This window comes from Euprymna scolopes, chromosome 35 (genome assembly GCF_053919585.1).
Source record: "Euprymna scolopes isolate OS-2025 chromosome 35, ASM5391958v1, whole genome shotgun sequence".
NCBI classification, from domain to species: Eukaryota; Metazoa; Mollusca; class Cephalopoda; order Sepiida; family Sepiolidae; genus Euprymna; species Euprymna scolopes.
The window spans coordinates 26,789,951-26,804,950 of record NC_136516.1 but is presented as its reverse complement, the minus strand read 5'-3'; the positions used below and the strand labels follow the sequence as shown (position 1 = coordinate 26,804,950).

Below are 15,000 nucleotides of genomic sequence, written 5' to 3'. Positions count from 1 at the left end.
TCTCCATACTAACGTACTGTACTTACAATAACCCTTATCCCTGAGTGGCTTCCGGGCCTTGATAAGTGGTGACAACCTTGTAAAAAAAAAAAGACATGGACCCTCTACAAGCATCAAGAGCGCAAACTAAATGCCTTCTCTCTGCGCAATCTAAGAAAAATCTTAGGCATGACATGGCAGGACCACGTTTCAAACAAAGACGTTCTTACCAAAGCAAATCTCCAAGCATGTTTGTCCTCCTCTCCCAGAGATGTCTACGCTGGCACATTTGCATGCAAGATGGCTGAATCCCCAAAGACATCCTGTATGGCGAGCGTTCAGCCGGCAGCAGACCAACTGGTAGACCACTCCTCAGATTTAAGGATGTGTGCTAAAGGGACTTAACCCTGTTGACCTTGAATCCTATGCTGCAAACCGTGACTCCTGGAGGGTAAGAGTCAAGAAGTGTGTCTGGCTGAGCAAGGAGAGAAGAGATGAACAATGGGAGGCGCAAAAGGACAGCATCAGCAGCAGAAGCAGCAGCATCAGCAGCAGCATGACAGAGGGTATCCCTGTAGGAAGTGCAATAAAATCTGTCGCTCCTGCATCGGTCAGCTCAGTCACTACTCATGACAAATTTAAGCGCAATTCTCCATCGTCTATCTAGACAGAAGGGCGCCAAACATAATATGCCGTATTATCATAATCTGCCAGAGAGAGAGAGAGAGAGAGAGAGAGAGAGAGAGAGAGTGAGACAGAGAGAGAGAGAGAGAGGGGGAGAGAGAGAGAGAGAGAGAGAGAGAGAAAGAGAAACAAATTCGCATTATAATTTTTCGGCCTTGACATCACCTTAGCCTAACTCAGGAAGTGAAAATTAGATCATATGGTATCACTGGAAGGATACATAATGTAATAAAATCCTTCTTAAGTAAGAGAAAATTACAGCTTGTCCTTGACGAGCATACATCCAAACAATATGATATAAATGCAGGAGTACCTCAGGGCTCTATCCTTGGACTTTTATTATTCCTAATATTCATAAATGACCTCCCTGATAAAATTGTTTTTGAGAACGTTATATTTGTTGATGACACCACACTCTATAACAGGCACGAGGAGGAAAACAAATGAAAACATATCTAAGGAAATGGCAAAAACACTAGAGGATGACCTCCAATCTGTAGTGGAATAGAGACAATAATGGATAGTCACATTCAATGTTGCTAAGACTAAGTTTGTTTCCTTCAATAATTACAAGAAACCTTCTTTACCACCAATAGCAATGGCCAAGAACACATTATCCGAAAGTACTTCCTTTAAACTTCTTGGCCTAATGTTTACAGGGAACATGAACTGGACTAGATACATTGAGAGCATTGCCAAGGCTGCTGTGAAGAAGGTGGGTTCTCTCTACTGTGCTAGAAAACTAATCACGCCTGAAAGTATCCTATACCTCTATAAGGCCACCATTCGCCCATGTATGGAGTACTGTTGTCACATTTGGGCTGGTGCATCTGCTGCTTGTCTCTCACTCCTGGACAGAGTTCAAAAGAGAGTCGTCAACCTGATAGGTCCTGAACTGTTATCTTAGATTCAGCCTCTATCCCATCGACGAAATATTGTATCCCTCTGCCTGTTCTACAAGTATTTTAATGGTGAATGCTCCGACGAACTGCAAGCACTTGTACCCCTTTAACGTAAATACTCCCGACAAACTCGACAAGCAGCTAAACCCACTCCTTCCCAATAGAGATCCTTAGGTGTAAGAAAGCATTCTACTCCAATAGTTTCTTCCCCAGAACTGTTAGACTTTGGAACTCCCTTCTGGGATTCTGCTTTCCCAACTGTACTGACATGCAGAAGTTCAAGTGTAACCTTAACAGACGTCTTGCTACTCATCTCCCTTCATAATACCCCTACAACTTATGTCCCTGATAGTAGCCCCCTACTTCAAAGTGGCACTGTGACTTGTTTGGGGTGAAAATTGAATTAAAAGAAAAAGCTCCTTACAAATGGCTTCATACCTTGCTTGGTATTATTTTCCATAAGGAGAATCTAATTAGGAAAATTGCAATTAATATATATATTTTTTTATTTATAAGCAGTTAAAATATTTAATTTTACATGAAAATTTTTTTTACAAAGGAATCAACACTTATCAAGGCCCAGAGGCCACTCGAGGATAAGGGTTAAAGAGTGGCCAAAAGGACCATATCGTAGTAATCGTTAGTAGTGTAAATTTGGTAAATTGGATTACTTAAGGGGAACGGCTCATCAAGAACTTGTTTACATTGGACTTGAAGCCGGCCATATTGTAGTCAGCTGGAAACCAGGTAAATGGAACAGAGTTCAACAGGTGTGCAGTTCTATCCAATTGTCCCATGTGTCCAGACTTTAGGAGTATTCTATATTTTTTTGTCTGCGTTTTTTTTTGTTTTTTTTTTTCAGCAAAATTATACGTTTTCCATAAATTCTTATGAGCACTGATGAAGGTCTCCTCAAGAAAGATTGTTTTGTATATTAGCAGTCTACATATCATGAAGAGGTAGGCTGAAACAATTGTATGGAATTAAAACTGTCTTTTCATTATGAAAATTATTCACTACATTTATATGCTATTATATTTCTGTCCCTTTTTTTTTTCAATTTCAGAATTGCCCTTTGAACAACAACTGCAGTTATGCGTTTTGTTGGTTTCGTCCTCCTTCTGGGCATCTGTTACGTTTGGGCTTCAGATGAATGGTTTCGACATTCCACCTACCTCGGCGTCGAATACGTCATGAACTGCACCATTGACGTACCCATAACAGACAACACGATAAACTGGTACCGTCCAACCGGCGAGAAAATCGAGTCTGGCGACAAGTACGTGCTGAATGAACGGTTGCTGAAGATAAAAGACGTCTCCGACGGAGACGGTGGGATTTACACGTGCACCGTGGAAGGAATGGACGAGTCGTTCAACCAAAAGCACGCATTAAACATGGCTGGACCAATGTACAACACCATGACGGACAAGTATTATTGGAACATTGTGGTCGGGGTTGTGGCGGGCGTTGCTGCCGGTCTGCTGGTCATCTTCCTGATTCTTCTTTATCATTATCGCTATAAGGACCCAAAGTTGTCACGCCTTCAAAACGATCTTTATGATGACGATTATGAAATGTATAATACACACTTATAAGATCGATTGGTCACGCAATTTGTTGATTGCGAGTGAAATGGGGGTCGGCGCTGTCTCTTAGCACCTTAGTTACTTAGGAAACTATATTTAAAATAGTCTAATTCGTCTATATGAGGCCTTCTCAAAATGGATTGGGGCTCCGTGAATGAGGCTGAGAGGTTCCGGAAGCCCTTTCTTAAAGAGGACCAAATGCTTTACATGGAAAAATTAAATGGCTGCAAGCATTTAATTGATCTTTTTTTTTTTTAATGGAAAGAGATATGATTCATATCTCTTTCTAGTAAAAAAAAAAAAAAAAAATTATAACTAAAAGTGCAAAAAGTTTCAGGATGGTTCATGAAAAAATAAATAAATAAATAAATAAATTAACAAAAAATGTAACAATTTTTGATTAATCAAAAACAAAAAAAAATGGTTGTAAACATTATCATTAGTTAGTGTTAAAATTTGAAATTAATGTTTTTCATATTTGTTTTAGAAATTATCTTGTTAGTGCTCTGTGAAAAACCTTTGCCTTGTTCAGGGGCTTCATGGTGTCCTGAAGTTTGGGAACCCCTGCTCTATATGACACATTAAATTACCGCGTCCATGATAAAGTTATAGTTTCAGAAAATGGAAAAATGCTATATGGAACTTATTGGCCCTTAGTAACGTTTCGTGCACAATTCGTACGTTGTTTTGCTGACAGAAACGTCTTTATTTCAAGACTTCCTCGAGATGATCGACGAAAAAAAAAAACCAAACAAACAAACAGTAGATACAAGTAAAATATTTGAAATTTGGTATATATATATATATATATATATATATATATATATATATATATATATATATATATATATATATACTAGTTGGATGGTCGGCGTTGCCCGATCGTACAATACGCTTAAACATGATATTTTGCGTATCTATTATTATAGAATCAACCCCCTATGAATATTATATATTACGAGGAATAATTTGCCTGGTGAACTAACTCGCAAATAAATAAATAAAATAAAAAATAGAATAATGATGACAATGTCGTTTATTGAATTCCGTCTGTGTTTGTTTATCAGCTGATATTTGGGCTTCACGATTTTAAAAATAGTGATTTTCCTCTTATAGATGAAAAAAAAATATATTCACAGGCAAATATTTTATGTTACATCGGCTGAAGTTATACCGGCTAAGGTTAAACCGGTATAATGTAAAATATTCCTCTGTAAAAATTCTTTTTATCTATAAAAGAAGAAACATCATTTTTAAGATCGGATTTTTTCGATTTTCGAGACTTATTGGATGAATTTCTGTACAAAAACTATCTAAGAACACTGCCAGACATATGAATTACCTCCATATGAAATTTGCAAATCATAGGCTCACTCGTTTTGGAACCCATCAGGAAGGAACTTACAGACACAAAGTTATTTATATATATATATATATATATATATATATATATATATATATATATATATATATATATATATATGTGTGTGTGTGTGTGTGTGTGTGTGTGTGTGTGTGTGTGTATGTATTAGTTGTTAGTTTTTTAACGATAAATACAGTTAAGTAGCTTTTTCGCCTCGAAGATCGTTTTACTTAAAAAATCGCCCATATTTTTTTATTTTATTTTGACGTAGATAAATAATATTTTTATTTATTTTTTATTATTTTTAAAACAGCACTCTACGGATATGCATGTTTCGAGGTTTCTAGCTCTCTTCAGCGTAGCTTGACTGTGACTCTAGGAATCAACCCCGGACCATGTGTATAATAATAATAATAATAATAATAATAATAATAATAATAACACACACACACACACACACACACACACACACACACACACACACACACACACACACACACATATATATATATATATATATATATATATATATATATATATATATATATATATATATATATATATATATATATATATAAGTCTTCTTACCTTCCATAGTTCTTCCCTGTCTCTTTAATTTTTACTTTGTCCTGTAAGAGTAAATGGTTTTCTGGTTATAGGCAGCTTTGTTTTATCGCTATTTCCATGGCAGGTGCTCGTCTGAGCTCCAATCCTTCGTCCTCCCTCGCCAATCTTTCACGAGAAACACCCGTCTGGCTGAAACTACTGTCAATAATTTTCCCCACTCTTTATCTGTGCCTAAATCCAAACGTAGATTCCATGACCAATAAATAAAACAAAATCTTTTATTTTTATAATTTTATAAACATATATTTCTTGCAAAACTTCAAATAAAACAAAAACTTTTATTTTATAATTTCATAAACATATATTTCTTACATAATTTCAAATAAAATAAAATAATTATTCTTATAATTTTGTAAACATTTCTTTCTTATAAAATCATAAAAAATAAAAACCTTTTTATAGTTTCATAAACATATGTTTCTTATAAAATTATAAATAAAATAAAAAGCATTTCTTAATTTTATAAACATATATTTCTCAAAAATTTCAAATAATATGAAAACTTTTATTTTTATAATTATATAAATATTATAAATAACATAAAAACTTTTGTTTTTATAATTTCATGAACATATATTTCTTATAAAATTTCAAATAAAATAAAAACCTTTATTTTTATAATTTCATAAACATATATCTCTCATGAAATTATAAAAACAAAATCTTTTATTTTTATAATTTTATAAACATATATTTCTTACAAAATTTTTAATAACATAAAAACTTTTGTTTTTATAATTTCATAACCACATATTACTTACAAAATTTCAAATAAAAACTTTTATTTTTATTTTGTTATTAAAAATTCAAATAATAATTATATTATTTTTATATTTTTGTTAATTTTATTTTTATAATTTCATAAATATATTTCTTACAAAATTTTGAAATAAAAAACTTTTATTTTTTATTTTGTTATCAAAAATGCAAATAAAGATTAATTACATTATTTTTATTTTCATATTTTTGTTAATTTTCATTGTATATTTTTTAATAATGTCCTTTTCTTATATTTTTTTCAATAAATCGCTTTACAACAGAAATCCTGAAGAACAGTAAAAGTGAAAGAGTTGATTTGCTTTGTCACCACTTCCGGCAGCGCTACGTCGGAAATTAGGAAGTATGTTAGCTGACTATAACCGGTGTTTCTTTTCCTTCCATAAAAATCCAAATAACAAAAATGATCAATACTCAGTTACAAAATCCAGAAATAAAATTTTACTTGACGTATATAACACGTTTAATTACCGTTTAATCATGGAAAGTGTCATCCATGTCCAATTTCTAGTTTCGGAAAATGCAATAAATAAAATATGCTATTCATATAATGTTATATGGCACAGATAAACCTACTGTAATGTTTCATGAACAATTCCTTCATCATCTTGTTGACACGTTGTAAGTAATCAACTCGATCAGTACCAACGTCTAATTATAAAGGTAGTCGTAGTGGTGATGTATTAGCAGATGTTTCCGTCTTTCTCTTCTTTTATTGTTGGTGGCCGTCATCATCATTTAGCGGTAGCTATAAAAATGTAGGCAACATCAACATCACTAAAACAATGCTAGCATATCATGTTCTTGTTTTATTTTTTTTTTTACAATAGATACATGTAAATAATTATGTATGGAGGAGAAGGAGGGAGACGAGCCCTGATAAAGACGTTTGTTGACTCTAATCATCAGATATCCCATAATTAGTATCAACATCTAATTGTAAAAGGTAGTCGTAGTGGTGATGTAGCAGCAAATGTTTCTCTGTCTTTCTGTCTCTTTGCTGTTGACAGTTGACAGTTGTAATCATCTTCAGCTGTAGTTATAAATATGTAAGCAAGAAGAAGAACAACAAATTACAACTCCATTATTCGCTCTGGATAGCATATTATTATATTTTTTTGCTTTATTTTGTTTTCTTTACAACAAATACATGCAAATGATTGATATCTACTGTATGGGGAGGGAGGGAGAAGAGTTTCGAAAATACGCCCATTCCTTTTCACCTCATCAAATATTTCATAATCTTCCTAATGACAGAAACTACTATTTGTCTCGTTGACACGTTGTGAGCAGTAAAGTCAATCGGTAGTCACGCCTAATTGTAAAAGTGGTTATAGTGGTGATATAGCAGCAAATGTTTCTGTCATTCTATTTCTTCATTGTTAATGGGCGTTGTCATCTATATCTTGCAGCTTTAAAAATAGAAGCAGCAACAGAAGATCATTAATAAGCCATTTATAACGCTCGAGATGCTTTTAAATAGACAGTAAACAACAGTCATCAGTCATTGACACGTTGTAAGTAGTTGCTCAGTCAGTAGTCAGGTCAAGAATAGCAAGAATTAACCGATTTTAATGTAAACGAATTGGTATGTTGTTTTCCCGTTAAAAGTCTTTGTAAAAAATGAACAACAAAAATGAACAGGTTAACCACCTGACGAAGGGCAGAGGAATAATTGGTTGAAACATCATGAAACAACAACTATAAAGATGAGGATAACATTCTACAAACAAATAAATATATAAATTATTCATCCCCAAGAATTTCCAAAATAATAGTAAAAAAATGAACAATTTTTTTTTTCATATATTAATAGTAAAACAAAATAGATTTCGTAGTGGGAGATGCCTTTTTCTCTTTCCTGCAACCTCTTTCCCACAGAAGAGACGTTACAAGCCTGTTTTTGCTTTATCGTTATTTCCATGGCTCGTCTGAGCTCCAATCTATGCCCCCCGTCAAACTTTCATGAAAAACACTCGTCTAGCCAGAACCGCTACCAATAGTTTCCCACACTCTTTATCTGTGCCTAAACCCAAATGTAGATTCCATGAACAAAGTTTCTTTCTTAGAACTGCACGCCTGTTGAACTCTCTTCCGTTGGCCTGCTTTCCAGCAGACTATAGTCTGATTGTCTTCAAGTCTGATGTAAACAAGTTCTTGATGAACCGTCCCCCTATGTAATCCAACTTACAAAAATTCCACTTCTTATGCTAACTACGCTATAATCACATTGACTAATGTATACCAATTAACCCTTATCCTCGAGTGGCCTCCGGGCCTTGATAAGTGGTGTTTCCTGTGTACCCCCCACCGCCCCCCCCAAAAAAAAACGATTTTCAACCTTGTTTTGTTGCTAAAACATTGTATTAAATGTATTAAGTTGTTTGGGATTAGTGCCGAAACCATGTCACTCTAAATAATTTACGAGACTAAAATTACACGCACAATATAGACATGCTTAAACTAACAAACTATAAAGTATTTTATCCAAATCATTTTTAAATAATAATTTAAAAAATATGTTGAAATTAATACGACTGATCTTTAGTGAATTCTATATGAAAATAGAATACTTAACCATACTAGCAAAGCCCAGCCCATATACGTGAGATATGTAGACGATATACGCATTCTAGCTGAAGACAATATACAAATTCAAATACTCAATACTCCGACGAACTACAGGCCCTTGTACCCCCTCAACGTAAATACCTCCGACAAACCCCTATACATACATCAATCCATTGCAAATCAATCGCTGCAAAAATGGTTAGATCATTCTACCACTCTAGTAGATGTAATCCGCTACCTGTATAAGAGTCAGGTACATCCTTGGATGGAATACTGTTGTCACATCTGGGCAGGAGCGGCTTGGAGCACCTGATCCTGCACTAATAGAGTTCAAAATCGGCTTTGAAACCTTTTCTCTTCCCTGCATCATCTTTGCCTGTTTATGCTCTATTCTTATTTTCATGGCAAGTGCTCGTCTGAGTTTCAATCCATAGTACCCTTTTGTCAAACTTTCACAAAAAAAACACTCGACTATCAACAACCACTATCAACAATTTCCTCCACTGTCTATCCGTGCCTAAATCTAAATGCAGGTTCCATGAACAAAGCTTATTCACTAGAGTTGTCAGCCTGTGGAACACTGTTACGCTGATCTGCTTTCCAGCTGACTACAAAATGGTCGTTTTCAAGTCTAATGTGAACAAGTTTCCGTTGTGCCGTCCCCTGAAATAATCAAATTATACCCAATTTCTATCATTAGCTAAGCTGCTGTCTCGATGATCACCGTTGATTCATTGACCTTTATCCTCGAGTGACCTTCGAGCCTTGATAAGTGGTTACTCACATGTAAAAAAAATTCAACGTATTTTTATTTTTGACTCTTAAGTATAAATTTATGACAAAATCATTGTATCCGTTTCATTATCTAAAAGAATTTTAGGCAGTCCCACATAATGACCTAATCGAGCGTGGCCTACGCAAATAGAAGGTCATTCCACCAAAGTCGCGTAACCTGATGACGTCTAAAGAATAAAGTACAAACGCCTATTATGAAGATAGTCATTTGCTGTTTCGATTCTCAGACACTGCCGAGGAATTCATGAAACTGATCCAAATGTGATTGTGTTTTTATTTTTCTCCCCGAAAAATTAAATATTGTTTAACATTTGGATATGCGCAATGATTGTTGCAAGGAAAATACTGCGGCGAATTTTGATATTTGTTGAAAGTGTATTTAATTATTAATTCGTATGTGAATTTGTTAAAGATGCACTCGTTTTGAAATAATTTTTTAATTAAAATTGAAAGGGAGCATTTTTTGCCGGGAAAAGTTTTATTTTTTAAAAGTCTATTTTACTTAATAATCAAAAATGCACTCGTAACATATTTTTTAATGAATTTTTTTTTATTTTTTTGCCTTTTAGTTTTTAACCATTGGCAATACAGCTGAGTAGCTTAATATACTTGATCGCCAAATACAGTAACTTTTGGACCAGTTTTATTAATCTCTCGACGATTTCGTTGAGACTATAAATAGAAAATGATTATCGTTGTTATAGTCGTCTCAATCGCCTAACCGTGGCCATTTTACTTTGTTCTTTGACTTCACCAGGTCATGTGACTTTAGTGGAACGGCCTTCAATTTATGGAGGCCACGATTGGTAAGTTAATATGTAGGATCATCAAGTTTTACTTTGTTTGATTTCATTTGCTGTGAGTCCTGTTGACATTTACTACAAGTGTAAGAAATAAGTGTAAGAAAAGTGGCGTAATTAAACGCACAGGAGTCGAACTTGGTTCGCCCAGTCCACGTTGTCATCTACTTCAGCACAGCCCCCTCTCGTTCTAACAGTGTTGCATGGTTAATATTTATGGAATTGACGGAAGTCGACATTAAAAAAAGAAAGAAAATAAAAATGGTCGCCGCCAGATGAATAGTTAATGGAGTCGTTTTGATGGGACGAACGCAAGTGGCATTTCCGACAACTCGAAAATTAATAAAGATGCATTTGTGTTAGATATGGAGACATGCCGACGCACATTTGAAAGCTGCGGTGTGCACACACACGCACAGCAGGTGGATTTTGATCTACATTCTTGTGTTCCATAAAAATGACTGGAATTGCAATTATCACGAAAACAAAAAAACTGTTTACATTCCAGTTCAGAAATTTTGAATTACGCAATACAAAATAGAAAAGAAGAATATAATATCTTAATATTTACATTCTTAGGAATGTCGATTAATGTCTATATAAGAGATAACATAAATAACAGGAAGAGAAAAGAGAGCAGACACAGCGACGAGCGTGTTTGACATCTTTGACATCTCTCTGTCGGCGCGCCACACGCCAACGAACCCCATATAATTAACGTCTCTCTCTTTTTGTCGATGTCAAAAATCTTAATTGTAAATAAAACTTATATGTTGATAAATTCGTCTCTATGTTAATTTAGAGAATGTCGACAAAAGAATTGTTAGATGTATATATGATTCTAGTAAGCATTGAAAAATGCAATCTAGAAAATTATATATACATTCAACAACGCAATGTTAAGGAGGGGTGCGGGCGAACTCTGTCAAGGCAAGCAGGAAAATAAACAATGAAAATTCCAGGCGATCAAAAGAACGATCGGTCCCAGGAAAAGGTGACCTAAGCTACATCCAGGCAAACGAAAATAAACAATGGAATCCCGGGATTTGTAGTGGCCTGTATCTATGACGTCAATCGGTCATGGGTCAGACCAAAAACCTGCAAAAGTGCAATAACAAGCTGGCGAGAAAATAGGTTAACAGGTCGAGAGATATCAATAAAAAGAGGATAAAAACAAAACAACAGGCAGGCAGTCAGAGAGACGGACAGATGCGAGACAAAAATTGACAGTTTTCGACCCACCTCTGCCCTAACCCCCACCGTCGTCATATATATATTAAATATATCGTAAAATAAATAAAGTCTTTTTTATAAACAAAGTGTCTCGTATTCATTGATAAATTAAATAAGTGTTCATTTTAATAGATAGATGATCACCAGCCAGACATATATGTAATAGCAACATTTGCGTGTGTTTGACTTATTTCTTGCTGTTGAGACATATAAACTGAGTCACGGGGATATATTGCAGTTCGTATTTACATAAAGGGATCATATTTTATAAGCAGTAGAATATATACTTCATACCTTTTCTTTATCGAGACGTTCTTCTGTCTTCGCTGCTGGGGTTTCTGATAAACCTGCAACGACCAACAATATAACTAAATAAGGCACTTGTGTTTTTCTTCTTTTGTGAAACCACAGAACAACACTTTATATTTTTAAAATATAAATTTATTTCAGCTGCCTCAGTGGTCTACACAAGGAATCTGCATTACGTGTCTACATGCTTGTTCCTTACAGCCCCGCTTCCCGGCTTTGAAGCACGTCTGCTCACTTTCGTGACCAAACTCGAATTCTTCCATCTAATCGTCTTGACCTCTTGACTTGTCAATTCCGTTACGTCATCATCAAAAGCACACGTCTCCTAACGTTTGACCGCTGTCACATATGCAACTGCTGAAAGTCATTTTGTTTATTTAACTTAGCTTATTTATGTAAACACCTTCAGCTAAACAATAAATAACTCCCAATCTAAACTATTTTAACAATATCACTGGATAGATAGATAGATAGATAGATAGATAGATAGATCGATAATAACTAATTTAACTTTTAACCATGTTATTATCTAACATAATTGTCTTATCCATTTCCTGCTTCTTTTGTTCCAGCTCGTTTGACTTGTTGGTCTAGTGGTCTTCATTAATTTTCTGTCCTGATACATTGTTCTAATACAGCTCCCTATCCAAGTAATACATTTCCCAGAACTACAGGTCCTGGATATGGCCTTAAACTATATCCGATTGGGAAGTGTGGAGCCACCCTTTAATTGCTATTGCTCCCAGGTCCACTCTGACCCAGAGTGGTAGTAACTGTTAGGGTCCCAATTATGGGTTAAATAGAAACCGACTAGAAAAAAAAATCAAATATATTTTATAAAAAAACTTTTTCTTCAAAATCTTTGGATTCGGCATTAAATAACCTGAAAAGTGTTGATATGCCGTGAAACAAAACCAACCAACCAACCAACCAGAACTGCAGGCATTCTAGAACTCTTTTCCTGCTGCTGATTTTCCTCCTACCGTTGTTCTTTTGAAGGGTAAGGTCAATAAGCACCCACTATATTTGCGATAATCATATTTCGTTCTATTTAGCTCCTTTCATTGAGTTGCTTCATGCTTTGTCTGTGGCGACTTCTATAAAAAGATTCAACAATAAAGAAGAGAAAATAGCTTCAAAAAAAAAAAAAAAAAAAGAAAGAAAGAAAATAAAAATGGCCGCCACCGGATGAATAATTAATGGAGTCAGTCATTTTGATGGGACGAACGCAATTGGCTTTTATAACGCAACTCGTTATGAATATCTGGAAATTAATAAAGTAGAAGAGTCATCACACACACACACACACACACACACACACACACACACACACACACACACACACACACACACACACAAACTTGCGGGAAAATCGATAACGGATCGATACAAATTGTGATTGTAAACATAATCTCGCTCGTCGTTGCTTTCGTGTTTCTACGATTGACAGTCAATTGATGTCAGGGTCGATCGGAGTTGATGTTGCGCGGCCATTGTCCATTAGCTGAATTGATTCATACAAAGTCCTCTTTAGAGAAAAACGGCCAGTCATGTTGGAAGCACTCAGTGCCTTCAAAGTGATATTATATGATTATGGATCTAATTGGGGGCCAGGGAAACAATCGTGGGCGTAGCTAACACCGGATTGTCTCCGCAGGTTTTTAATATGTTAATCAACCAGCCGTCAAATCTATGGAAGCCCAGAAGACGATGTTGCAAAGGTATTTATCGCTCTCCCACTTCGGGGAGATGAGACACAAGGGTCAGAAAAGTGGGATTGAAGACACGCAAAAGCATTCTGACCAGAAAAAAATGCCTGGATAGCTTTATCGGCATTCTTTGGTAGAGATGCTTCATGCGATTAGCAATGAACTCATTCTTTCTTAAATAAAGAAGGCAATGTTTGGAAAGGTAGGGTATACCTCATATAACTGCACATGATTAGAATATCGTAATCGACAAGAAAAATTAATTACAAGAATGGTTTAGATCAACCATTTTCAACCTTTCCTCTATCATTAACCCCCCCCTTCCTCGTATTTATGCATTTCTTTATTTAACCCTTATACAAAGAATCATAGCCATCATAAAATGAAAGAAAAATAAGAAGGCCAAAGAGAACGCTTTTATTTTTTAGGATTTTAGTTGGAAACGTTTTTTCCTTGTGTTGCATGCGGCGGGGGGGGGGGGGGGCGTACATATTGAGACATGTATAACGGGGACTCAAAACACAGAATGATAATGACATTTAGGCTTTGTATTACTGTACACATACTTTTCTACCTAACTTTCTTTGGCGGCCATCTTTTTTACGCACGTGCCATAAACAAATCGGGTTTCTATTACTGTACACATAGATTCGAAAAAGTTGTCAAAAAAACAAATATACAACAAATAAATATTATCAAAGGCAAGATAAGTTAATTTTCTACCTAACTGGATAATTATTTTCATGTTTTTATTTAATGTAACATATTTATTCAGGTCTAAAAACATAGTGTTTACTGATGTATTGGAAAATTAAAAATGGCACCCGACTCTCTGTTGAACACAGTAAGTTTGGGAAAATGAGTTAAAAATTAAAAAATATATACAAAATACTGTTAAAAACCCACCGAATGTATCTCAGCCTGTGTCACGGTAACATATATTGCGCGATTTCTGTAATGATATGTATTATGAACAAATCCAGAAATTAACTAACCCTAACTCTAACCCTAACCCACCTTAACATCAAAATGAAGAAAAAAATCACCGATCGGACTTCATACCCTGATGAGGCTATTTTATATTGGACTTAGAACAACAATAAAAGTAAATAAAATGGTTCTATTATTATTTCCAGTATTTCAAAGTTTTCAAATTTCTTATTTAAATTTTATTCAAAATAAGTGTCTTCTAAAAGTGTGTGACCATCTTTTACTTGAAATTTCCCGCTAAAAAAAAAGCACGTGGAACCGACGAAACAACGCGTATATTTCTTTTCTACTCTGAGGGGTTATCTCCTCCTTAACGCCAAAATGAAGAAAATGAATCACGAACTGGACTTCCTACCCTGATGAAGTTATTTATAGCGAAATATAGGACATACAACAATAAAAATAAAAGCAAATAAAATGATTTTATCATTATTTCCGACACTTCAATTTTATTCCAAATAAATGTCTTCAAAAAGTGTGTGACCACGTTTTATTTTGACTACACTATGATTAATATTTATAGATATTTTAAATTCAATTTTCGTAACAAAATAATTCTGCAACTTTTTTCATTCAAGCTTGGTTTAAATTAAAAAGCAAACAAAAAAAAATAAAATAAAAAATAATAAAAAAAAACGCATCATCCCTATATAGCCCTCGAACTAATGTGGG

The 15,000-nt window shown here is 34.6% G+C and overlaps 1 protein-coding gene across 3 annotated transcripts in view; it reads left to right on the top strand.

Moving 5' to 3' along the window:
* The window catches only part of LOC145259754 (uncharacterized), a 28,898-nt gene extending 14,412 nt beyond the window's left edge, over positions 1-14,486 (top strand). For 2 of the 3 annotated variants that reach the window (XM_080117467.1, XM_080117468.1), the window contains exon 2: positions 2,632-14,486. In XM_080117467.1, the coding sequence (XP_079973593.1) occupies positions 2,660-3,163 (504 nt within the window). In that variant the 5' untranslated portion in view covers positions 2,632-2,659 and the 3' untranslated portion in view covers positions 3,164-14,486. Of the gene's footprint in view, positions 1-2,499; positions 2,525-2,631 lie in introns of those variants that run through there. The other variant, XM_080117469.1, reaches the window with a different exon arrangement.
* The last annotated feature ends 514 nt before the right edge of the window (positions 14,487-15,000 follow it).